Source organism: Lissotriton helveticus, chromosome 6 (genome assembly GCF_964261635.1).
Source record: "Lissotriton helveticus chromosome 6, aLisHel1.1, whole genome shotgun sequence".
Lineage (NCBI taxonomy): Eukaryota > Metazoa > Chordata > Amphibia > Caudata > Salamandridae > Lissotriton > Lissotriton helveticus.
In genome coordinates this window covers 576,858,975-576,885,434 of record NC_136067.1, presented here as the reverse complement: position 1 = coordinate 576,885,434, position 26,460 = coordinate 576,858,975, and the positions used below count along the sequence as shown (strand labels likewise).

The following is a 26,460-nucleotide window of genomic DNA, read 5'->3' as shown; positions in this document are numbered from 1 at the left end:
TATCCTCGCCTGGAACTGGATCATAACCGCATTCAGTAAGAGCTCGCCTGATTTCTGCAACGGACTTATATTTGGGCGTACGCTGTAACGCACGTTCATGTAACTCGACTGTTCCTAGACGTCTACTTGGCGGCGGGGTGCCAGGAGGACCTCCTCCTGCGGCCCCTATACTGGAATCATCGACTGATACTCTTCGTGCTGGCAGAGTGGCTGATGTGGCGGGGATTTGTACTACGGGCTGGACCGGGGGTACCGTAGCAGGTACTGCAAGAGGTGCCCCGGTGACAGGAGGAGCAGGATTTACATTATTTACAGGAGCTGGTGGAACAGGATTTGCATATTCTGGGACTGTGTCGTCCAAATAGGACGAAATAAAAATATCAGCTGCGGTCGGTTTGTGACGTAACTTGATCGGAACTAAGGGTGGCGGAAAATTGCTGGATGCCTCCGGGGTTGCTTTTGGCAAGCCCTCGGCAAGAAGAGGATACATACCCTTAATGAGGGCATTCCTCTGTCTGTCTAACTGTTCGGTTTTAACTCGCGCACCTATCTCGATTAATTCCCTTTCTTGGGCTCGTTCTAAGGATTCTCTACTTAATTCTGACTTTCTGATTTCTTTTTCGGTTCTTTTATGAGATTCTTTGCGCCATAACTCGATGGCATCTTTCTGTGACTGTCTGGCTTTCTTTTTCCAGAATGCTTCTTCTACTCGCATGATGCACTCGGCATCCCACGTACCTGATACGGGCCATCTATACTTTTCTTCTAACTCTTTGGTGTACTCTACCCATAAATCTAGATACAATATGGCACTTATGCCATGCTTCTGATACATAAAATGACCTGGACTGTCCCTAGGCGGGACAGGAACCGCTGCTTCTAACAGACCTTTTCTGGTTTTTAACTGACGTAGTTTGGAAAACAAAGGCATGACTGAACTGTAATCTAGACACAATACAATACACAATGAACACGATAATTACACCACTTTCATACCACGATATTAAAATACATGAATGACATTTTAAATAACAGTTCTGACAAAATACTACCTGGAATACTGGAAACCGAATACATGAATTTTCTCGAGAACAGAACTGACTAGAAAAGAGACTAGATGCACTGCTGAAACAGTACGAAACTTACCGGTCTCATAAAGAGACACGTCAGGACCCGCATCCACCGGAGTGGACGCTTCGTGTTGGGTCTGTGTACCACCAAACCCACGGACCAGAGTCAATTAGATTGACCCTGTCTAGATACTACCCCAGCAACGGTACTCACCGGGCAGCAAGAACGGAAGGCCTCGGACTGGACTGGACTGCTTCGACGCCGGACGGACACACTTCGGACTTCTGTTACGGGTGGGCCTCCGGATACCTCGGACCTTGGACTCTCGGCTTGGGCTCTGGTCGGGACTCGCCGCGTTCCTCCACCGCCTCGTCTGGATGCTGGATCGCAACCTCCGTCTCCTCCGTGAGCCTGAGGGATACTTGAAGCAGAAATATCTGCACATGGCCGGTATGGTTCCGTCACGGCTGCAGAGGATCAGGGGGCATACGTGGCTTCACCGGCGCGTGGGGAAAGGGCAAGTTCCTGTTCGGGCGCCATTATGTGGTATATAAATAAATAATACCGGATCTATTTTTGACTGGACATAGTAATAACAGATAGCTCAATAAATAAGAGTCAAGATTCGAGGTAGTAGGAGTTTGCAGGTTTAATACAGCATAAGGACAGGAACAGGACAACCTGCACAGGAATAGGATGGCAGCGCTGCCGGGGGCAGGATCGGAATCGGCGTACCATTTAATAACAGTGCACAAGTATATATACTAAAACAATTGCATTACAATACATACAATAGGCGGAGCAGTGGGTGTGGTCAATAGCAGTCGCGAAAGATAAGGGTGAAAGTAGGTGTAACAGGAGGCGTGTACATAGACATGTGATGTAAACGTAACAGAATATGTCATAAATGGGGCGGAAACATGGAGGGGGCTACCTGAGGAGCCGGGACCTCTAACCTAGTGGTGCGCGCAAACTGACAATGACGTGTTACTAGGAGAAGCTGGGGGCTATGACTTCTGCGCTAGGAGCAGAGACTGAAGTCTGGAGAGTCAGGACGACATGTACCTAAACACTATCTAGTATCTGATGTTTAGAGAACATGTTGATATAAACTTAAAGTTATCGGGGTAAAGGCTAACAGACTCTAAGACTAGTGCATGCATTATTCTACATGTAGTGTGTGTTGAGGAATATTAAATGACCATTAATACAGTATTTCTCTTACATGGAGACGTAAAGGCTAGACGATGACTGAAACTATTGATGCGATTCAGTAGCTTAGGAATGCAGAGAAGGAGAGCTGGACTGATAACTAGAATCATAACATTCTCTTGGCAGACTAGCAGGCAGAGCCAGGCCGAGCCGGGCACTGTGAGGCAGGAAGTAAGTGAAGGGTCAGGAATACAGGTGGGGGCTGTATCGCTCCTCAGCGAGGGCTCAGGAGACAGGAGCTGAATCTGGTGTCCGGGCCCTTTTGAGGCCTAGAAACGGGGACTTTACAATGAAATAACGTGCACACTGAGAAACGTGGCAACGTAGCTTTACATAGGCCTAATACTCGTAGCTTTCACGAGAACTGAAAACTGGCATACTAGAGATGGACACAACTGTAATTGCGTCTTTAATCAAACATGGGGAATACATATGCATATTAATCATTCACATACAACATAGGATGGTGAACACGTAGGGACACAGAACATGGCAAAATTTACTTTTCCACACATGTCTAAATTGGAGGAATAGCTTCTTCTCTAGGAGCGGCTGAATTTCGTCCAGCACTGATTCTAGCCTATATTGTGCTTTTACTTCCAGAAACCTGAAGGTTAAACAACCAGGCGTGGACCCCCACCAAAGCTGGGGCAGTTTCTATTCTCTATAGGACTCTAAAAGTGCCTTTCTAGGGATCGCGGAGCAGGTTTCTTCTGGAGTATTCCACAAATTGCCTCTCCCCATTGCCTTTCAGGTTCTCCTAATGTATTTCAGCCATGAGAGTTTTCCCCACCTTTCGAGGCCCAAAACTGGAAAGAGAAAACTAACAGAAAGCCCCCACCCCCAAAAATCCCCCTTCCACCCCCTCCCTGCATGGCAGGAAAGAAAACACCCGCCCCCCCAAACTTGCAGAGTGCCTTTTGCCCACCCTAGAAAACTTGTTGGAGCGTGTACCAACCCCACTCCCCATATCAGCAGCGTGTACAAAACTTATGCCCCCAGAGCTTGTCCCAAGTGAGGAGGTAAAGCTGTGAGATAGTACCAGGCAATGAGTACCTCCATCACCCCATTTTGAACACATAGTTAAGTCTCTGTTGTCTTCTGCATCCGCATCAGGCGAGACCGGCAACCGGCAGATGGCAGGCGCAGCACCCAGGGTACAATGACGACAACAAGTTCACCAAGGGGGATCGCAGTCAAGAAAGTTCCAGGGTCTCACTGCTCCTCCGTTTGACTCTGACCCGGTGAGGCTCCAGCAATAGCGCTATCGGGCTTCGTGAGTCTTTGACATTCATTCGACGCTGGCTGTCATCCCGTCCCTCGGCGGTTCCTGTTGTTCTGCTTCTCAGTCCCATGTGTCCTCAGGGCTGGAAAAGAACCAGGTTTTCCCCTCCGCTTCGACGCGCAGCTTGCGGGGAACTGCATTGCATACTTTATCTCTTGCTCCCGCAGAGCACGTTTCACCTCCAGAAAGCTGCGGCGTCACTTCTGCACCCACAAGGTGAAGTCGGGAAAGAAGGTAATCATACTATTGTCCGTCATGACTGTCGGGCTAACTCTTGCTGCATGGAGTATGACATCTCAATCTCAGAAGTTGAACTCTCGTGCCAGAAGAGGGCACGGAGCTCCTGGCCATGGCCTGCCACCCATTATACTGTGCGCCCTTTCAATCGAAAAATAGTTGGATAATCCCTTAGGCTGGAGGTGTTGTAGCACAAGTCTCAACGTAGAGATCAGCCGCCTGTCCCTCCGCCCGTTCAGGCCCTCCCAAAATGTGCACGTTGTTGCGGCGCATACAGCCCTCATAGTCGTCGAGCTGGTGCGTTAGCAGTTCCTGGTTGGCCTGCAGGTCCGCCATCTGCCGCTTAAGCAGATGAGTCGGTCACCAGAGCTTTGGTAGTTGATTCCACCTCAGAGAGGCTTGTTCGTCTTGCGCATGTCCGCCCTAATCAGGGAGACCTCCGTCACGACAGTGTCAATCCGGCCCTCTAGGGATGTACGCACCGTGGTGATGGGCGCCAGGATATCCTGCAACATTGGTTCTGGTGGGCTCTTTGCTTCTGTGGGACAGGTTTGTGCGTCTACCTGCCCCTTCTGCCAGGCATATTTTTCCAGCTTCGCCTGGAGCGCATTGCGGCCACCGCGGCGGCTTGCCATGTCCTCTTTGGTGCTTCAATTGGAGCCGGGCTCAAGGAGGGATCCAATCAGCTATCCACCGCCGCCTACGTATGGAACCAACTTCCAACCGGCCTGTTTTGCTTTGCCAGCCAGAGATCACCAGGCACAGCAGCACGCCCTTCAGAGAGGCAGGTGCAGGGCCACAGCACGACCCTAGAGTCACAAGAGGTCTAGATAGTTGTGTCCTGAGTGTACACAGAGTGCTGGTAGTAATATCACCCTGTGGCGGTGACTTTGACTCTGCGGTGCCACGGCTACCAGCGGAGGGCAAGTCCCCAAAATATGTCCCAGCAACTGAGCACTGCAGTCAGGCAGTAAGCAGTAGGCGCAGACAGTCACCCAGGGAGGCCGGGGAACAACGATGAGTGTGGCGTGCACCAAGCGCGGCAACCACGGGGATCTTCACAGCCACGCACCAGAGCTCATACCTGGCAGATGATGAGGGGGCAGTCGTCTGAATGTACCCGTACCACGGGCATCAGGACACCCGACACAGGATGTGGAGCAGCCAGGAGTTATAGTCTATGCACAAGCGACCGCCTCAGCTTCCGGCGCCGTCACCACAGGGAGTCCGCAGGCAGTAAGCAGCACTCAGCTGTGCGGCAGTTAATACAGGGGCCAGTGCCAGTTAAAAGAAGTTCAGGGCAGCAGGGAGCCCTCCGTGCTCCTCCCACTAAGCTGCGTCCGGCTGATGACGTTGCACCCAGGCCGGCTGCTGTTAAACTCTCCTGCGCGCCGCCCGCACGGCATCCAGATTTCCGGGGGTGTCGCTGCCGCTCATCCGGTGGGGACAGGATCAGATTCAGGCGAAGTTGAGCGGCCCCCAGGAAGCGCAGACGGGGGCCGCACCATAGCTGCAGAGCAGCAGAGCAGGGCGGCGCGAGTCCTCAAGGCCACACCTCGGTCCTATGCTGCACGAATCAAACCCAACCCCAGATCAGTACCCTCCTCCCAACAATTTGGGGACCTGTGGAAGAACAGAAGTGGACTGAACCTGCTGTCTGCGTCTTCAGACGAGCATAGAAGACTATCCTACTCTCCCTCATGCACCCAGGACAAACATACAGGCTTCAAGGGTCATAAGGCTGATCTTTCGACAAGTTACAGGGACCCAACAAGCCGCAATAGGCCTTTACCTGCAACTGATCAACTGACCAGTTCCAACTGAACCTGCCTTGCACTCTGCTGATGGCCTCTGCTGAAGTGATTCGTGATCCTCTAAGTACTCCTCCTAGGTCCTGGATCCTTGGCTTGTGTCAAAGTGTACTCCTCCTATATTCTCCTGAAACCTGGGACTTAGAAACGTTATGGCTGCCAGAAACGGAAGAGGACTGCGACCAACCTGCCAAGCCGATCCCACAAAGGAGAGTTGCCACTAGGCCAAAAATTCAGGTTGCTCCTTCTTAAAGCTTTTCCACAGCAGCAAATTAGATTCAGCGGGACCTAGCAGAGACGGTATCTGGCCTGGTGGAATATTCTTAGTATTTGGCTACAGCTCCACTGGAAGAATCAGAGCTCCAGAAAAAGTGACTAAATCACCAGGCGAAGGCACCAAAAGTACCTGTTTGGTGAGGGACCTACCTCGGGTGCAAAACTCAAATTTCTCCTGCTCAGAGCTTTCCTGTCAAAGTCAAAGACTTCTCCTAGACCTCGTTCAACAGCTGTCTGACATTGTGGAGCCCTGTTTGGCAACTGCATGCTGCCTTGCCTGCTGAGGATTTTTGACTTCCATTTCCAAGACTAAGACTGAAGGGAAAACTTTTGACTGGTTTGAACCTGGTTTCTGTAACCAGCCATGCTCCGTCACTGACTGCCTTCACTTGTGCCTAGGTGCCAGTCAAGCGTGACCCGATAAATGCAGTTGGCGCTTAGAGCTTTCTATTGAAACATTTGACAACTTTAGTTTCCCTTATTGGATTTTTAGGTTTCGCCTGGTGCCGGAGCTCCTAGCTCCACCCAGGAGAAATCTTTTGTTTTGCAGTATGGGGGACTTGAATCCGCCCCTTCTTCCATTGGCTAGCTCCATAAATGGAGGCTAGCCATTGGAAGCCGGATCTGTCCGTCAAGGCCGGACCAGATTCGTGGGCGTTCCCGAGATTTTTTCCCTCTCCACCCTTTTTGCATCGTCATCGGGCGGTGGGCGGAGTTCCGCCCCCCTCCCGCTGTCCGTGTGCCTACTGAATCCGCCCACATTAGGTCGTGAATACTGGAGACTCCGAGCTATTGCTTAGGAGTAAACATCAGTGGCAAAGCATAACAGGGACAGCAGATTGTAATATTCTTTCAGTCGCCGTGCCGGGCATGCTTTCAGTGAGTCACAGCTGTTTGGAACTAGCCTGCGCCGAAACATTGCACAAGAATCGTGCAGTGCACCGTCCTTTTGTTTCCACCACATGTCACTGAAATGCGATCCCCTGCCCTGTCTGCTGGGTGCTGAGTCGAGGCTGGGTAGACACTCAGAACAGTCCATCGTATTTCTTCTCTTTAACCGCCCACAGGAAATGCAGGCCATGTGCTTGTTTTTATTTAATCCTCTCTGTGTCCCGACGTGCTTCAGTCAGCTTGCGCCGAGGATTCAGTGACATGTTAGCTTCTCTCGTTAAGTTTTGAAGCAAAACTGGCGAGTGCCCGCTGAAAGGTGGAGGGGCAATTGATGAATCGCCCTGGGTAATCCAATCGGCCAGTTTGCTGGCTCCTAATTGAGTGGGAACAAAGATGGTGAAATGTTTGCTCCGAGTTAAAACACCGAATATCTTGTGCACGAAGTTCTAAAGTTTCTGCTAATTCTTCCAATGCGCATATCTTTGTACCCTATATGACGTGCCAATCTAAGCGTACACTTAGCGAACTATTGACAGACATGCAGCTGTCTGATGTGTGTGTTCAGTACTGTGTTGTTTTCTGTTAACCTGCTTAATGCATTATTCTGCCTGACTAAGCCACACGCTTGCAATTTGCATTTGACTTAATGATGCAGGCGGAGAAACAGGTTCGTCAACGATCACACGTGGCATGTGTACTGTAATGCGGGGGCGCTAGGGCTTGAGATCCAGACGTCTTAAGTAAGGTATTCACTACCCCGCCCCCTCGTTTACCCTCTGATTCTTGGGGAGTCAAATAGGAGAGCTTTTGTTCTGCCCCAGTAAGCCGTTTCCTGGCACGGGTTCGATAGCGCCAGGGGACGGAGGAGGCCGGACTACGGACTCTCGCAATCAGTAGCAGCCAAAAACCGAAGCAGCGTCTTTCTCGGAAGCCCTAATGAGCCATGTCTGGCTGGGCGTCTTTGCAGATTTTTTTTGTGCAGACCCCCTCATCCGATAAATGCACACACGCAAACTTTGGGCGCCCCTGAAAGGGGAGGTGTTTAAAGAGAGGTGGAGGAGTACATTTACCACAGGCAATCCATTCTAGTAAAGTGTGTTCACAAGAGGGACAGAGTTTTATTTATTTTATTTATTTATTTATGTATTCTCACATTTTTAAATAGCGCGGGCATTCATCAGAGGTACTGGGGCGCTTTACAGTAAATCGTTACATAAGATTCAAAATAGCAGATCGTTAATAAGCCATAAAATTACAGTTCGAGGACGTAGGTAGGAGCAGCGAGCAGGTGATCAACTGGTTCAAATAAAACGGACGTAGGAGAGGTTCTCTGAGGATATTAGATGTGAGAGCACATTTCAATTGGAAAGGCTAACTAAGGGGACATTTAGGGGAAATGTCTAGGGTTTTAAACTCAGTTTTGAAGATCGCCGGTGGGGCGGTGGTATGTAGGTGAGGGGTGTCATATTTTTGTCCCATTTCCTGGGAAGGATTAGACCGTGAGCCTTTGCTAAGGGTTGGAGGGTGGAGCACCAGGACTTCTGTATATCGCGATGGCCTGGGGCCTCCAGACAGCTTAGGTTTCTCCACTCGGTAGTGAGGTGTGAATGTGTGTAGGGCCGCCTTGTATATGGGCCTGGTTTCAATGGGCATGCAGCGAACAGTGACCAGAATACGTGAGATATGGGCTTCTCTTTTTGCCCTGAATGTAGGATTGATTACAGAGAAGACAGATGGGTCTCGGAGAGACCAGGCAAGAGCTATAGTAGTACGATTTGGAGAGCTCTGTCATGAAAACATGCTTACAAAGTCCAAAGTCTCAAGTCTCCCTCCTAAACAGGGAGGGGCTTCATGCACTCTGCCCAGGAGCACGTGCAGCAATGGTTGCAAACTATACTTAAGGATTTGATCGTGCATCACAGTGCGAGCTGGAGGCCTGGACACATATTTCTTAGTCTTAATTCAGACCATTATAGGAGGAGTTTGGGAATCTGTGGTGTAGGGTTTTAGCGGTACTCCAGCCCAACACCCTACGCCTACAGCATCAAGGTCCATTATCAGTGGTTCGTGTGTTTCACGTGACAGAAGTAAAGCACCAGAACAGGAAAAGTTCACATTTCAGCGCATCGTCTGACACTTCACAACCCCCAGTTGTGACAAGAGTCTAGTGCGCCCCACGCTTTTAAAAGAGAAAACATGTCTATTTGTTGAACAAATGTGCTACATAGTTAGTGACCCGGGATCGGATTTCTGGCACATGTATTTTGTCTTTCCCGTCTGACAGCGGGGGTTGAGCTGTGTGATTTTGCGGATTAAAGCCGCTCCGTCCCACCCACCCCACAAAAATGTACATTCGAGTAATTGTTATTATTCAAATTAAGCACTGGATGGTTATAACATGAACATCAGGAAGAGTTTGCCTGCTTCTTTCTGCATCACAATGACTCATAGTGCAGGCTGACTTGTCTCCAAATGCTTACATAGATTAATGCCACCCACCTTCTGTTTGGCACCCATTTTGTCAATATCATAAAGATGACAGTAAAGCTTTTGGGGTATAGACCCTGTTGGTGGGACCTGTCCTGGTAGAGATGTGAAATGTGGGAACGGCATTGGCACATGAAAGTCATTTATAGGAAGCATTATAGTAGCAGGATGATGATAAAAGGATGCGTGCCTGTCTCTAATGATACGGCAGCCGGGTTTGCTGCATTGGTATCACATATATCAACAGTTGTTTATCTGTGCAGCGCCAGAGATGCAGGGCGGTGGCTGGGCTGTGGCACTCTTCTGTGGGCATTGATGCAGCACATGTTAGCGTGTGTACAGTAGGGCGGTGTGCGGGGCATCGGCCCCGACACACAACGGATTGTGTACTTTTAAGATGTATGTATGGTGCTGTCTGGGTGTGTGTGTGGCTCTGGGTGGGTGTGTGTGGCTCTGGGTGGGTGTGTGTGGCTCTGGGTGGGTGTGTCTGTGTGGCTCTGGGTGGGTGTGTGTGTGTGTGGCTCTGGGTGGGTGTGTGTGTGGCTCTGGGTTGGTGTGTGTGTGTGTGTCTCTGGGTGTGTGTGTGTGTGTGGCTCTGGGTGTGTGTGTGTGTGTGTGTGGCTCTGGGTGTGTGTGTGTGTGTGTGTGTGCATGGCTCTGGGTGTGTGGGTGTGTGTGTGTGTGTGGCTCTGGGTGTTTGTGGCTGGCTCTGGGTGGGTGTGTGTGTGGCTCTGGGGGTGTGTGTGTGGTAGTAATTGGTGTCTGCTGAGCTCGTCCGTAGGGTACAACAGGTCTCACATTTGCGAGAGATTAAGCTAATGGCAATGTAAATGACAATGCCATTTATTTATCTGTTTTCAAAACCAACACATAAATACAAAAATTGTCATTTACAATGCCAATAGCTCTAACTTTTCCAAAGGCGAAACCATTGCATTGTAAATGCTTGTTGTTGTTTTGGTGCCATTTTATTAATGAACACTTACAATATTTTTCAAAAATAGTTCGAGGTTTTTATTACTGTCTGGTACTGCATAACTACTGTACACATTGCGTTGAAGTTAAACCTCTCTGCTCTGTGCCATAACTACCTGGGGGTTGAGCTCAGGTTTATTTACTGACTTTAGTGGTTTATCCTGACACATTTGGTAGTTCTTACTTAAGGTGGGTACTCACCCCATCAACTAACACTCCAATTTTTACAGTGGGCAATATACAGGGTTCCAGTGTGCTTTTCTGTGCATTATGGAAACGGACAGTGGGCACAACTTTGAATGATACACTTTCAATGTAGACAGATGAGAAAAACTGTGTATTCTTTTTCCTTTCAGTGCTTTCAGGTATCATAAAAGGGTACTGTAACACTGACTGGGCAGAAGCTGTTTTAACACCTACTCGTTCTCTGAGGTGGGTTCCCTCATTTGTATGGAGGGCATTCCTAGTTCCCAGCCATGCGTCTTCATGATAGAACATTGCCCTTGCATGAACCAACCACGAGTTAGGTACAGAATTTTCAGGCCACAAGATAGCCCCACTACACTTTGTATTTCTCTGGATCTTTTGAGTGGGGCAAGAGCAGTTCTGCTGACTCTCTAAGGCCTAACCGAATGGGAATGAATTTCATTTCAGTGGTATTTGGTTTCATGGCAGTGCAGTACTGGCCTTTGCCAAGTCTCAGGTCAAGCTAGGGATACAGTCACTCAAAACTAGCTCAGATCAGACAGCAGTGCTATGTTCCAATGAACCTTTGCACCTGTACAGTGCAGGAGGCCTTTTGCAAAGATACTTGCAATTAAACTTGGGGTGGGGTCTATTAGGCCCCCCTAAAAAGAACATGGAAGCCCATTTTCCAGAACATTTAGTGAGATAGCTGCGGTGTGTGCATCTTCACAGTAGATCATGCTTCAATCTCATACCGGTACTCGAGTCTAATATGTTTTGGCCTCTGCTTTCTTAGAGAGGATCCTTTTCTGTTATTGAGTCTAAATACTTTCCAGTAGAGTAACTCGATAAAGTAGTGCAGAGATGAGAATAGGATGAGAGACACCCAATATTGTTAATTCAGTTGGGAACGTCATTGGATTCCTAAATGAGCTCAGTTTTTTCGCCTTAAGGTTCAACGTGTTATTATGGATTAGTTGGGCTGTGATTTGCTCTGCTGTCAAAATCTATTATTATTGTTCATGTCTAACTCTCTACTTGCTATCATTGTAAAAATTGATTATTTATTAATGAGAATGTACCTAAATCTTGTTTGCAATAATTACTTGGGAGAAAAACATTCTATTGACCTTTTTCTTTATTTCTCCAAACAGCAAATTAAAAATGCATTAAAGTACACGTTTGGATTCATGGTGGTTTGTTCGGGTCTTCTTGTGATTGGGTAAGTATATATAGACCTTATTAACGTTTTTCCAGTGAAACTCTCCAGAAAGATGTTCTGCTCGGAAAAACACTTAGTAGAGACTCATGTGGAATAAAGGGTAAGAGAAAGGCACAAAAGCCTGACATTGGCATGGAAAGGTGTGCATGCATAACCCTTGAGGTCTTTATCAGCACATCAAGCAAAAAGGCCTCACAAGTTTAAGTACGAGTCATGTACATATTACTCAAAAACAGGTAAGTGATAGAGATTTCTGCAGACAGATTCCTTACTTTAGAATATTCCCCAGGTTTTAACTGGATCTGGGAATTTTCAAGCAGTACCTCTGCACACCAGTAGGAGGTGGTGATCAGCTTTGCTTCGTCTTTGTGTGGCCTGGCTGTGACATGTGGGGTACCTATATATGTGACATGTGGGCCCCCAGTTCGCTGACATCAGTTCTTTTTTTTCAGCACCATCAGCGTAGGTCCAGAGAGAGCTACCTCAGTCCAATTTGTGGACTATTTTTTTTATGTCTTTTTGACCTTTTGCTCCCAGTGTGCATATAAGGATATACCTTAAAAGCCTGTAAGGTTTCAACCCTGTGGTTCTTGTCACATACAGATGTCTGTGACAGACCTCCACGTGGTTTGCCTCTGATGCCTGGAGCCAAGCCATGACTCCAAGGCCTGACCTGACTGTCGCTCAATGACTCCCAAGGCGTTTCAGGAGCGTTGTCTGAAGCGTTTGGTAACCTAGCACCAGTGGACTTTGTGACACTCCAGGGAGGATGAGACCACCACTAGCCCTTATACCGACCTGGATGCCTTCAAATGTTGGAAGTAGGCACAAAGTATGTTTAGCAAGAACCATGAATAAAGAGATAACCTTGCTTTTCTCTAACTAGTGGAGCCGAAGGAACTGGGAGGGAAGGAAAATAATAAATTGGTTGAACAGAAAAATGGGTGAGTAACTGAGTGGCAAACATAACAGTCATACAACTAAAAGAAATCGTTGCTAAGTAGCTTCCTACCCGAGAAGAGGGTTTTAAACACTCAACCTGTTTATTAAACTGTCAATATCTAAAAGTGTGTTAGCACTCTAGTGTATTGCCCCAAACCTCCACAGCCCAGTCATTAAAAGATTCCAATTCTTTCCCCTGCCACATCTGGCTGAGTGTGTTTATTTTACCAGGTAAGAGGTGCATAGTAGTCTGCTGCCTCTTATGTAGTTCAGTTTGTCCCATTAGTCGTGATAGTAGGGGAGCGAATGCTAAAAAATGTGTGCTGGACTAATATGTAATTTGAGATGTCATCAGTGATGTCATGAGTGATCTCGCTGACCATGTCATGAGTGATGTAATATGTGAAGTCATCAGCAGTGCATTGCAAGGGCGCGAGTTATAGTTAGCTCAGCTAACTATAACGGCTGAATTTCTCTGGTTTTGTACGAGTGAATTGTCAGCGTAACTATAACGTCCCTAAAACCTGTAGTTTTTCTGTGCTAATTCCTAAATATGCCTACATAGGTAAGACATGTACAGAAAGAGGAAAAAAAGGCACAGAAAGAAGCAAGAGAAGCACAGAAAGATGCAAGAGAGGTGCAGAAAGAGTAACAAATGTGTAGAAAGAGGGAAGAAAAGTGCAGAAAGGCAAGAGAAGTACAGAAAGAACCAACAGAAAGCCAGGTCATCGTCTGTCAGATAGATGTCATCGACATATGACAATGCCTCGTCATCATAAGTTTGTAGTAACTCTGTTACCCTCGCTGAGAATAACCCAGGGCTATTCTAGAGTCCCAGTGGGAGTCGACAAAATTGATGCTGGGTCCCCATTATTGAGAAAGCGGTCAAATATCTACTTTCAGGTGCAATGTTTTGACAAAAGAAACCATGTGGTTTTATATTTTTTACGCACACTGTTATTCATTAATGCTGTACTATGTGCATTTTGCACTGCAAATGTTTTACAACAAGAGTTTAGGTGTCTGTAATCCAAAATTAGACGATATGTATTGTCTGGCTTGGAGACAGGAAACAAGGGATTGTTCATTGATGAGGTGCATGTTTCAGTCACCCCTTGGTATTCAAGTTGATCTAAGATCTCCCTGAACTGTTTTTTATCTTCTTGCTTAATTGGATACTGCCTTTGTGCAGTTGGTTTATTTTTTAACTGGACTGTATGGTGAGGTGAGTCCTCATCCCATCCTACATGATTTTTGTATAATGCTGGGACTTGGGCAACTGCCCATTTCCTGGCATAAGTATATTTTAAATGTACTGGAACATGGTTGGAGAAGGCTGGCATAATGATGTTTACGGCATGTGGGCACTCCCTGACAAATTCTGGTGGCCAGTCCTTTTCTGCTAGAAGTATGTCATAACCTTTTGAAAGTCACTCCCAAAAGAGTGCTTTCGCTTTTCTTGGTATGTCTCCCTCCATCGGAGTGTTATTTCATATAACCTATGTGGCGAACTAACCCTAGTATCTGCAGTCTCAACTTGAATGTCTTCATTCAAGTCCACTGTCTCCAGAAGTTCCTTCAGGTTCTGGCGAGCTATTGTTACTTCTGCTGCCCTGTCCAGCATTGTCTGAGCCCATTCTCCGTTCTTGAGTTGTGTTCTCAATATTCTCGGCATGTCTGATCTTCAGACCTGCTACCTTCTTCTTGGAGAATTGAGGTTTTGGTTTGTTTTTCTGAACGTGTTGATAGTCTTTGGACTTCCGCGTTCTTCTTTGTTGTCTGACCGTCCTCTTCTTTCGGATGTCTGTGACGATATCTGAAAGGTACGAGAGGAACATGTATCAGTATCTTGATACCTGTCAGGTTTTCTCACATTATCCCTATTCCTGAGGTTCTACGACCTTTCAGAGAGCTCCTTTTAAGGAGACCTCCCTCAGGAATGAGAACGCTTCTCTTTGGAATGCTGTTTGCTATTATCCCACTTCTTTTTAGAAGAGGTAGGATTGTGTTTAAAAGAGTCCTTTTCAGGACTTTCAGACAGTTGTGGTTTAACTGGTTTCCCACCCAAACTGTTTCTGCCTAATTCTTCATAGGGTTTTTCAATTATTCTGGGTAATTCTTGTGGTTGTTCTGTTACATCAAATTCCTTTAATTTTTGGCAGAACGCCACTGATGCTGCTTCTCCTTTAATATTAGATAATATTATTGTTGAGACCTGGTCGAAATTTTTCAGTAATTTCATACCTATATTTAGTGCAGGTTCCGCTCCGTATTCATTTTGAATCTGTTTCAGAAAATCAGGTATTACCACCATAGACGGAACACCATGTGTTTTAGTGTAGATTGCAGCAAAGACCGTGCCCCAAGTCGTGCAGTCTTCCAGATGTGGTGTGATCCCCATTGGTAAACAGATTGTTAGAATTCTGTGTGTCTCTTAAGGGCTAGTATTAGGAAATGCTGCTTCGATCTGAGTTTTTTGGGGAGCTATCGGAATGTAATTTTTGCACGTTTTGTGGGCATTTTACCCATGACTGACTGTAAAGTCTGTGGAGTGATTTTTAATGTATTCCCCTGGTGAGAGGTTTGTTGTGGAATAACAAATGGTGGTTGAACTGTGAAAGTCTGCATGACGTATTGGACCAATTGTCTATAGATTTTGATTAACTCTTTGAGATGAGCAAGTAATTCATCATTTGACATCTCTTCAATGTCAGGATGAGGTGTGTAACCTGCTAAAACCAGCCATGTTGCTCCTGGTCAACCTAGTGGACCGAGCCTGGTAATGTGATTTAAATGTTTTAGGGTGCCTTTAAACCAGAGCTCATGCTCCTGGTATGTTAGTGGAATTTCAATATCCTCGAAAAGAATATATTCCTCTGCTGGATCAGCTTCTTTGTAAAAGTGAAACATTTTAGTTACTGGAGGTGATTCAGAGAATACTCTCCATGAGTAGAATACGTCTGTCTGGTGAGATTCATGTGCCTCTATCACAAAAACTGCTCTACCACCTCTTGGTGTAAGGCCATGTTTTAGAGTTATGGCTCTCCTTAAATTAAGAGGGATGATTATTGCATCCTTATCCGTTTTTTGGAAACCTGTAAAATCAAAAGCTGCTTCGACTGGATCAGCCGCAGCTCGACCGGTTCAGGTGTTAGTCTCGTTATTAGACATTGTTTAATGAAAAATGCAGAGCAAGTTTCAAGGGAACAAAGATAAGGTGCACAATATTTTGGAACACTGTGTCCTTCAACGTTGAACAAACCAAACAGCTAATATATAGGATTTTCGTCCTACTGAGCTATGGCGGATATTATCCCTTTACCCACTCCAGACGTCTTATGGAGTATTATGAGTAGAGGGTCTCTGAGAAAAGCACAACTGAGTTACTTCAGTATCTAGCATTAAATTAGCGCCTTACCAAACCGTTGGATGCCATGTAGTGTAGTTCCAATATCCCTGATAGGCTCTGCGCATTGGAATAATATACTCTATAGTTTTGACAGAGAACTGAGGCCAGTATGTCTCTATTGAGTACATTAAACTTAATTACTTGTGTGTGCCAGCTAACTCAGAGGTCACTAGAAACTTCTCGAATAAACAAGAAGGGATTAGTTTCTGACAACTGCATAAACATGACAACTTTGTTTCTTCAGTATTGGGGTGTCTTTCATAGATTCACATGCCTGAATCATTCCCCGTCGTCGGAGTGGGAGTCCCACGGTACATAAAAAAGCAATAAATTGTATATCAGAAACCAAAACTCTTGGTAATAACCAACCAGGAAGTAAAGTAGTCCTTAGCTACAGTATAAAAAACTTCCACACTCATGACTATCCTAGTCATTTTGTATAGACCAAACTGCAGCCAATCAGGCGCTAGCACCCACTAGAATGTTCTCCCCAGAGGCTCAGGCTCTCAGATTTTCTACCGCACGTCATGTGAAGGGAGCCTCCCTGAGCTCTGCTCAGTACTTCTTAACCTGACTGGTTTTTCTTCCTATTTTTGGAATGTCTTCTTCAAAATCTCTCTTCAGACCATGTGAGTCTTGTGGGAAGCATAGGCTTTTTAAAGAAGATCCCCACAAAAAGTGCATTTAATGCCTGTATCCAGACAATGAGGTAAAGGATTGTAAGATCTGCAGAACCTTTCCTCAGAAGACCCTAAGAGACAGGGAAGGTCGTCTTCTATTATGGTTACAGAAGATTAAGGACCAGGATGATCCTCTATCTGAGGTAGGAAGCCTGGCTTCGGGGTCTACTATGTCTTCCAGAAAGAGAAAGATTGAGGAAGAGGTATCTTCTCCTGGGGCTAAGGTGTTGAGAAAAGCTAAGGATCCTAGCTTGCCTTTTTCTTCTACCGCAAAAAAGGCTTCTCCACCACCTAAATCTGGACCTAATTCGCCCCGAGAAAGTCTGCTAAGTCTTTAACATCTAAAAGACTGTCAGAAAAAACTTTACTTCAGAAAAAGACCTCGTCGACGACCACATCGCCGACGGCTTCTCCGTCGACGGTTACCGTCTACAGTATTTCCTCAACGTCAGCGGTTACTTTCTCTTCGCCAAGACCTCAGATGTTAATGTCATCGGCTTCTTCACCGTTGACGATGGTCTCAGTTTCAGTTAGACCCATCTCGTCGATGTAGATGCAACCATCAAGCGTCGACGTTCCTTCGTAGTCGAAGACACGGAAGATGTCGTCGACGAGCGCATCATCGACGAAGCTTAGCCCGTCGACGAACGTCAATCCGTCGACGGGTCCCTCGTCCACGGAGACCACTTTGCCGTCGACGACCGCGCCGTTGACGAGAATTCCATCGTCATCGAAAGCTACGTCGCGGACGAAGACTACATCGTCGTCGAAGACTTCGTCGACGAAGATTGCCTCGTCGTCGACAACATCGTCGACAATAGTAGCCCCGTCGACAAAGCATACAATATCCCCTGTCCGTCGACGCCTCTTCTTTCATCCTGTACAGATATACAGGTTTGGTCCGCTGCTCCGTCTGGTGCCTCTTTTACCTCACCGTTGATAGGGGCTTCCTTACTGCAAAGAAGAGGCTCTACTCTAACGCCTCTTTCACCATTGAAGTTGCCTGAGCAACTTCTGGACTCAGAAGAAGTTGAAGATGATGATGAACAATCTGACGAGGACGACAGGTTCCGGTGCGGCCAGAAGTCCTTCAGAACTATTGATAAAGATGCAGTAGGAAGATCAGGAAGAGGAGCATTTTCATGAACCGGTTGCTCGAACCCCTGCTGCAGTACCAACAGCACAGATGCCATTAGACCTCCTTAACAACCTACAATATATGTTAAATGACTACTACCGCCGGTTCCCTCCATCTGAATCGGCAGAATCACTTCCGGCAACACCCATGCCTCAAGCACTTGCTTCAGCCTTAAGAGCCCCAAGACAATCTCCTCTGACACTAGCACCCGACGTACATTCCACAATTCCGCCTTCTTCGGCACAATCCCACCATACGCAGGAGGGTATCACCACCGATGATGTCAGAGAGGAAGGAGAGGTAGATGATAAATCTGTACTGTCGGAGTGGGGTGATTACCAGACGCAAACCCCATCACCTACTGCTCCTCATACTGCGGACTCTCCACCTGTGGACATCGGGGGATTCCATCTAGTAATGGAAAGAGCAACGAAGAGGTTTCAAATTACTATGGAAGCTAAACTGGATGATTGTTTTTTGTATGACTTTAAAGATCAGCCACACAAACAAGTGAGGACAATCCCAATAATAGATTTCATTTGGAAGGAGTGCCTAAAAATCATGTCTACTCCAAATACTTTGCCTGCAGTCTTACCTCGTATAGACAAAAAGTACAAGGCGCCCCTCACATCACCTGCATGCCTTATTGGACAAGCTAAGACAGAGTCCGTTGTCACTCAAGCGGCCCAGAGAAGAGCTAGAAACCCATCTTCACAAGTGACTGCCCCACCGGACAGAGATGGCAGACGTCTGGACTCCATTGGCAAAAAGTTGTCTACGATAGCTGCAACTACAATCCGTGCGGCAAATTCCCTAGCAATACTAGGGAGATATGATAGACAGATGTGGTCAGATATTTCACCATATCTCGAAAAGCTTCCGGAACCAGAGAGATCAGAAGCAAAGAAGGTGTTACATGAAGGAGAGTGCGCTTCTGCGGAGATGATTGATGCAGCCGTAGATGTGGCGTCCATGGGCTTCCGACAATTGGTAGGCACGGCAGTCCTAAGGAGACAGGGTTGGCTGAAGTCAACTTCCTTCCGACAAGAAGTCCAGCCAAAAATAATAGATATGCCTTACGACGGGGAATATCTCTTTGGCCAGCACATTGATGAGGCCTTGCAGGCCATAAAGAAATATACAGACACCGCAAGGTCGCTGGGAAACCTGCAGTTTCGCAAATCGTCCTTTCGTGGCGCCAAATGACGTTGGTCTCATTCAAATAGAGGGGACTACTTTTCGCAGGGAAAAAGAAAGTCCTCTTATCGGGGAAGGCAATGAGAACTGCCACCTGCCACCACCTCTGCAAATACCAAAGTCAAAAGTTGGAGGAAGAATATTTCATTACTACTCAAATTGGTCCAAAATTACTACGGACAAGTGGGTCCTGGATGTAGTGGCCAGAGGACACGCTTTAGAATTTGTCAAAATTATTATTATTATTATTATCGATTTGTTAAGCGCAGTTGCTGCCCAGGGGCGTCCAAGCGCTGAGTTTAGACAGAGACGAGACGGAACACTGGAGGAACTAAAAGGGCTTCCTAAATAGTATGGTTTTCAGTTTCCTGCGAAAAGGGAGTAGGTCGGGTGTGGATCGAAGATCAAAGGGGAGTGCATTCCACAACTTGGCGGCGTTCAGTGAGAACATCCTGCCCCCCGACCTAGCTCTCTTTACCCTGGGTACCACTGCCAGAAAAGCACCGGAAGACCGGAGGTTCCTGTTAGGGTGGTAAGGGGTGACAAGGCTGGTATTGATTGCTGATCCAGTCTTCCAAAAAGCTCGATGTGTGATACACAGAGCCTTGAAAGCCACTCTCTGTCTCACCGGTAGCCAATGTAGGCTTTTCAGTCCCTGTCTGACGGACTGTGACCGTGGGATTTGGAGTATGGTACGTGCTGCACAGTTTTGTACCACCTGCAGCTTTCGAAGAGTCATCTCCGGTGCCCCCAGATATAGGGCGTTGTTTGAGTCTAAACGGGACTGGATGAGGCCTTGTACTGCCACCTTCTTGGCATCTAGAGGTAAAAGTGAAAGGACCTTCAAAATCCCTCCAAATTCACCTCCAAAAGGTCCACCACCAGCTCACCTCAAAGAGCTTTTCCCCCCAAATAAATATAATGATTCGGAAGGGTGCAATCGAAAAGGTTCCTCAATTGCAGAAAGGAAGAGGTTTCTATTCGAGGTTTATTTTTATTTATTTTATTTTTAGTGTTTTCTATAGCGCGAACATGACCCAGTGTAGGGTATCAGAGTGCTTTACAGTAGGGCTTCATCAGTCATTAATGTTTCACACTTCAGATTAGCATATAGACATATATACATACAATAATACAGTTGCCGTGGCGCCGTTAAAGTACAGGATCATCTTATAGCATGACCCAGTGTGGTGTAGCGAGGCTCTTTAAAATAGTGTTTCATCTGTCATACACTTTTACGCTTTAATTTCGCATATGGACATATATACATTCAGTAGTAAAAATTGGGCAGTTTATAGATAGCAGGCCTCCAATATAGTCTTTATGAAAGAAATGTGGTCATATAGTACGATTTTGCTTCCTTTTTGAAGGTTGCAGTGGATGTAATTCTTCTGATGTTTGGTGGGAGTGCATTCCAAATTTTCGGTGCTGCTCCTGAGAATGCTCGGTCATAAGTCTTTTTCTTGCGGAAGCGAGCCGGTTTCAAAAGTAAGTCTGATTTGCTCCTAGAAGGTCGGTTACCTCCGGAAGGCGTAAGTTTCTGGGCCAGGTAACCTGGAGTTTTGTGGTGTATTGCCTTATGAGTGATGCATGCCAATTTGAATTGAATTCTCGCTTCGAAAGGCAGCCAGTTTAGCATTTTCAGGTGAGGGGAGATGTGGTCGAATTTTTTGGATCTCGCTATCAGCCTAGTGGCTGTATTAAGCCAAGCTTTCAATGGGGCAGTTGAGATCTTAGGGAGCCCAGCCAGGGTAGTGCACCCATATTCGATCCAGCGCTTGAACTGCTGTTTTAAGATCTGTTTTGTTCAGGAAAGGTTTAAGTTTTCGCAAATAGCTCAAGTGGAACCTGGCGTTTTTTGCCATTGTATTAATATGTGCTAACATATTCAGGTTGTTATCGAGGGTAATTCCCAGTGATTTGGTGAAATCTACGATCTTTGGAGTACAGTTTAGAGCAGTGATAAGGTTGGTCCATTCTGTTGAATGTAGTTTTTTTTTTAGGTGGTGCAATCAGTAAGAATTCGGTTTTCTGTGGGTTTAGTTTCAGGTGATTCTTGGTTAGCCATTGGAGGGTTCTTGATAGAGCATAGTTCATGGTCTTAATCTCTTCTGTTGATGCGACCTTGATGTATAACTGAGTGTCATCCGCATACATGTGGAAAGCTATGTTTGCTTTTTGTAAAATTTCTGTGAGTGATTCAACGTATAGGTTGAATAGTGCTGGTGAGAGCGTTGATCCCTGTGGAACTCTTATTGTATTATTTGTTGGGCCAGAAAGGGTTTGGTCGACCATGAATTTTTGTGATCTGTTCTTAAGAAAGGAGCTGAACCAGTTAAGGACTGTACCTTCTAGGCCCATTCTGTTTTTCATCCGATCTATGATTTTTTCATGGTTCACCGTGTCAAACGCGGATTGGTAGGCAAGATTAGTAGGCAAGATTAGTAGGCAGGTTTCATTTTGGTCAAGAGCCAACAGTGCGTCATCTACGATGTGCAAAATTGCAGTTTCCGTTCTATGGTTTGGACGGAAACCCGATTGGCAGATATTTAGCAGGTTGAACTCAGAAATGTTTAGACTCAATTGTTGTTGTACACATTTTTCCAGGACTTTGGCTAACATGGGAATGTTAGTTACAGGTCTGAAATTGTTTGGAACAGAGGGGTCCTCTGAAGGTTTTTTTTAGCAAAGGGATGACTTGTCCTGTTTTAAGGCATCCTGGGATTTGTCCTTGTGACAGTGAGGCATTTATGATCTTTGTCCAAAGTGGGATTAACAGATGGTTTAATGAGGTTCTTCCTCATACGAAAGAAAACAGGGGAATGACGCCCCATCCTCGACCTACGTGCCCTCAACAAATACCTCAAGAAACTGCCCTTCTGGATGTTAACACTTCAAGAAATCCTCCAGCTTCTTTCGCAAAGCGATCACCTGACCATCCTAGATCCTCAAGATGCCTACTTTCACGTACCCATTCTCCCCAGGCATAGGAAATGATTGAGGTTCAGAGTGGCTGGCAGGGACTTTCAATTCAAGGTTCTCCCGTTTGGGCTTTGTTCAGCACCCCGAGTGTTCAGAAAAATATTAGCCCCAGTGGCGGCGCATCTTCGCTTGGAAGGCATTCAAATCTTCCTGTACCTAGACGATTGCCTTATCAAGGCCAATTCTCTAGGAGCAGCAAGAGTACACGTTCAGAAGTGCCTCCCGCTATTCCAGTCTCTGGGACTTTCAGTCAATTTCAAGAAATCCCAGCTTGTTCCATCACAGAAAATATCGTTTCTGGGAGCCACATTAGACACTCGACTCACCCAAGCCTTCGTCTCAAAAGAAAGACAACTCAAGATTTGCGAGATGGCCCTCAACTTGCAGAAAAAAGAGTACTTTCTAGTAAGAATATACAAGTCATTCCTATGGATGCTTTCATCCTGCATCCCTCTCATACCCAACTGCTGTCTCCGGATGAGACCTTTCCAAGAGGAACTCAGCCTTCAATGGGTTCAAGTCTCGGGGTCGTTCGACGACAGATCACCATAACCTACCGCATGAGACAAGCTTTTCTTTGGTGGGCTCAAAAGGTAAATCTGCAAAAAGGGCGTTAATTCCTGGCGGAGATGCCAAGCATCACCATGGATGCTTCCCTGGAAGCAATGGGGGGCACACCTACAGGGAATGACTGTCAATGGAAAATGGAATATGCTTCAAAAGAATGGCACATAAACCTGCTAGAATTGAGAGCAGTTTTTCTGGACCTGAAGTCTTTTCGAACAGTAATACACGGATCCACAGTTTTTGAGCTTGGTGTGAAGCTAATATGCGCTTGGGTTTGGAGTGTGTTGTTTTTTTCTTTTTTATACACAGGTGTAATTTTAGATCGAACTCGTTTTACTTCCACGCTGACTCACACAACCCACCGCACTAACTCTCCAGAATCACCTCCAAATACGGAACATACTCCCAAATAAAATCCCACAAGCACGCGCCAATAAACAGTCACTGTAAAAGGTTGGCTCTGGCTGTTCAGCACAAAAGAACTCCCGAATGATGACAGGGCACTAATGCTATAATAAGGACTGAAAGCGCTATGCAAAGCCATAACATCATACTCAGTGAAGTACCGAGTGATGGAAGCTGTGTCTAAAGGAGTGAACTATTCACCCCCTGTTGGCGTGATGGAATGGACTCGCCCGTCAATTATCGGTTGCAGGAGTCTGTGAGGCGCCCTCCGGCTTCCCACGCTTCCAGGTTTATACAGAGCCAACTCGGCATCGGAGCGCTGTGCTCATGTTAAGGTTTAACTTTGGTAAGACGTTATGTTTGCAGTAACGGGTACTGTTTTGATGAACACCCTGCCCACGGCCACACATGCTGCCCGCCTTGCTATCTTCCAGTGGCCTCACTTTGATAACACTCCCTGAGACCTATCGCTAGGAGCATTCATTTGGAGCCAAGCTGCTGCCGGCTCTTCCATGTGGAGTTATATTTAGATCTTAGTAAAGTATTTGCTGAAAGCGAAAGAAATAAGTACAGGAAAAGTCGGCGTAGCAAAGAGCCTAATTAGTTGTATGTACCAAATTCTGATCCTCAAAATTTGCACCTCTGAATTGTCATCTCTAAGGGGTACACAGTGGCATGCCTCCAGGGAAAAGGACTCACATACCCAGAAGTTTGGGCCAAAATTTTAGCTCATGTATTTTAATGTAGCCTGTTCCTGTGGCTTCTCTTCCTCATGGGCAATGTTGGTTATCATCCCCATTTTTAACAAGCATTGGCATAGGCAATAGGTCTCGCCTTTGGGACCTTATAAGTGTTTAGCCATGCAACAGTTGATGTTGTTACACCAAGGATATTGTGCTGAATAACTAAACACTTATAAGGTCCCAAAGGTGAGACCTATTGGCTATACCAATGCTTGTCTTAGTTTGGCCTGGGTACCTCTTATGTGAGGGAGTTCCCAGTGGGTGGTATTCACCCATTTCTTGGTTATACGTTACACACCCTCATATTAGGGTGGTCTTAATGTTTTATTGGCTGGCATAGCCAATAGGTCTCGCCTTTGGGACCTTTGAAGTATTTAATTATGCAGCACAATATCCTTGGTGCATGGCTAAACACTTATAATGTCCCAAAAGCTAGGACTATTGGCTATGCCAATGCTTGTTTATTGTAGTCACCTTCTCCCACTTTTGAGCTTTCAATAATGCCATCTTCTTTGTCAGTTAAGGTCCTTTTGGTGGACATAACCTGGTTCAGCGTTTCACACATGCAGGAGCGTATTTCTTGTTGAATAATTCTTTTAATCTTTTCACTGTTTAGGTTAGGAGTAGGCACGTCCATGTCATCAGATTCTGTATCAGACATAATAGGGCTTAGGGGTTTATAATGAGGTTAATATCCTCCTGTTTGCCCTGAATACTAAACCTAATTTAGATAAATATACAAGTAGATTTTACTAAGAGGGTAGGGCTAGTATAATAGACTTGGCAGCAAGGCAGTACAAGTATAATATTATTTTGCAGAAAGGGCAGCTTTTAAAAAAAATACTCGCAATGGTAGCGATTGTAAGGGATGCTTCAGCATACGATCACCGAGGAGTTGTAACTGTCAGGAGGTCCCTTATGTCATGGTAGCTGTCGCGCGATCAGCTGCTTGGGCGCGCCCTGTACAGATGTTTCTTAGGCAGCCTCACAGTTGTTGAAGCGTTGCCTAGGCAGCGACATCATTGCCGTTTTGTTTTTAGCCTGAAGCCTCGTTATTTATTTGCTCAAGTGGCGTCATACACTGTTGAGGTCGTTGCCAAGGGTCATTCCTTGATCTTCTTCCTGATGTGTCTTGTGGGGACGCAATCTCCCCGATTTGTTTATTGCTGTGTGTAGGTGGCCTTGGTCGTGGGGATTGCCTCTCCCCGGTTATGTTATTGCCATGAAGGCAGGCGAAGGATAGCGTGTGGATGACGAGGGCCGCACCCGAAGTCCAAGTGTGTGCTCGAGCATGCTTGGGAGTAAGCAGTGGCAAGGAGAGTCCCCGTTCGTCAGTCCCAAAGTCGTGCTTCAGGTAGGCGTGGCAGGACAAAGCTCCGCAATGTGGGGGGTGGGGGTCTAGGCTTGAGTACTCCAGTGTTTGAAGTAGAGTACAAACTGCACAATTCTAAGGGAAGTGGTTTCTGTAACTTAGAAACCGGTAACCTATGCTACAATTATAAAGCTAGTACCATAACGGTACACGTTAGACAAGCTCGCGAATCAACACAAGTGTACTTATCTGCATGGAGCTGCATTTAAAAGAGGCAGGCTACTCTGTGTGCATGCCTGTTATGCATCAGGAGGGTTCTGTTCTAGAAAAGTTTGTTTTATAATGTATTGCTCCTAAGTGGCTACATGGAGTTAGCATTAAAAGAAATATTCATAATGGTAGCCTCCGGTCTTATAATGAAATCAACGCATCACCTCCCCTAATAGTGACGAACCAACGCATCACCTCCCCTGACATAAGGAACTGAGGCGTCACCTACCTTGGGAGTAAGGAACCGGCTCATCGCTTTGCTTTTCAGGCGCTTCACCTGCTCCTGTTTTCGTCTTTGATTTTGACTCATCCGAGGTACTTTGTGCTAAAAGTGGCGTATCCATAGTTTCCTATGGACTGAACTATTTTGAATCTTTTAAAAGGATATCTTTACTTGTGTATGTTTTTTTTTCTTTTGCGTCTTGTTTTATTCAGATAAATACTGGTTATTTTTCTAAACTGGCGATGTGTCCTTTTGTAGAGTCTTCACTGTGTTACTGTGTGTGTTTGTACAAATGATATACACATTGCCTCTGAGATAGGCCTGACTGCTCGTGCCACGCTACAGAGGGAGAGAGCAGGGGTTATTTAAGCTGCGTAATCCCCTTACCCTGACTAGAGTGAGGGTTCCTACTTGGACAGGGTGCAAACCACTGCCACTAGAGATATCATTTCTAACCGGAACTTTGGGTCCCAAAAAAGTGTGGCGTGCCCTGGAATCTAAAAATAATGCATACACTTAAGAGCCAGGCAAGTTTTCCACTGAATACTGCTTTTAAATATAAGCTGGCTTAATGCATTCCAGGCACACTCACTTGATCTGCAAAATAATCACAAATTAGTAGACAATTTTTAAATGTCAGTAAATAAATTACTTATGTAATTGCTTCAGGTTTGTTAGTTGTTAATTAAATTATTTGCATGGACATTTTCATTCTACGTGCTATGTTAAGCTTTTATTTGAAACCAAGGACTAGTGAAATTATTATGTTTACTGCCAATGTTTTAGAAGTTATGTAAATGAAAATCTAATCTTACAAATACTCTCTCCTTTGTTATAGTGCATTTGTCCCATTAGATATTCCCAAAAATGTAAATGCTACGGAATGGGAGAAAATGAAGCATGTATTTCAGGAACTTGGAAGTAGTCGTAAGTTTTGCC

At 45.9% G+C, this 26,460-nt stretch overlaps 1 protein-coding gene across 1 annotated transcript in view; it reads left to right on the top strand.

Moving 5' to 3' along the window:
- LMBRD1 (LMBR1 domain containing 1) overlaps nt 1-26,460 on the top strand; it is an 890,221-nt gene that overhangs the window by 256,518 nt on the left and 607,243 nt on the right. Inside the window, exons 5-6 of the mRNA XM_078648011.1 lie at nt 11,586-11,653; nt 26,360-26,448. Coding sequence (XP_078504137.1) covers nt 11,586-11,653; nt 26,360-26,448 — 157 coding nt within the window. The remainder of the gene's footprint in view (nt 1-11,585; nt 11,654-26,359; nt 26,449-26,460) is intronic.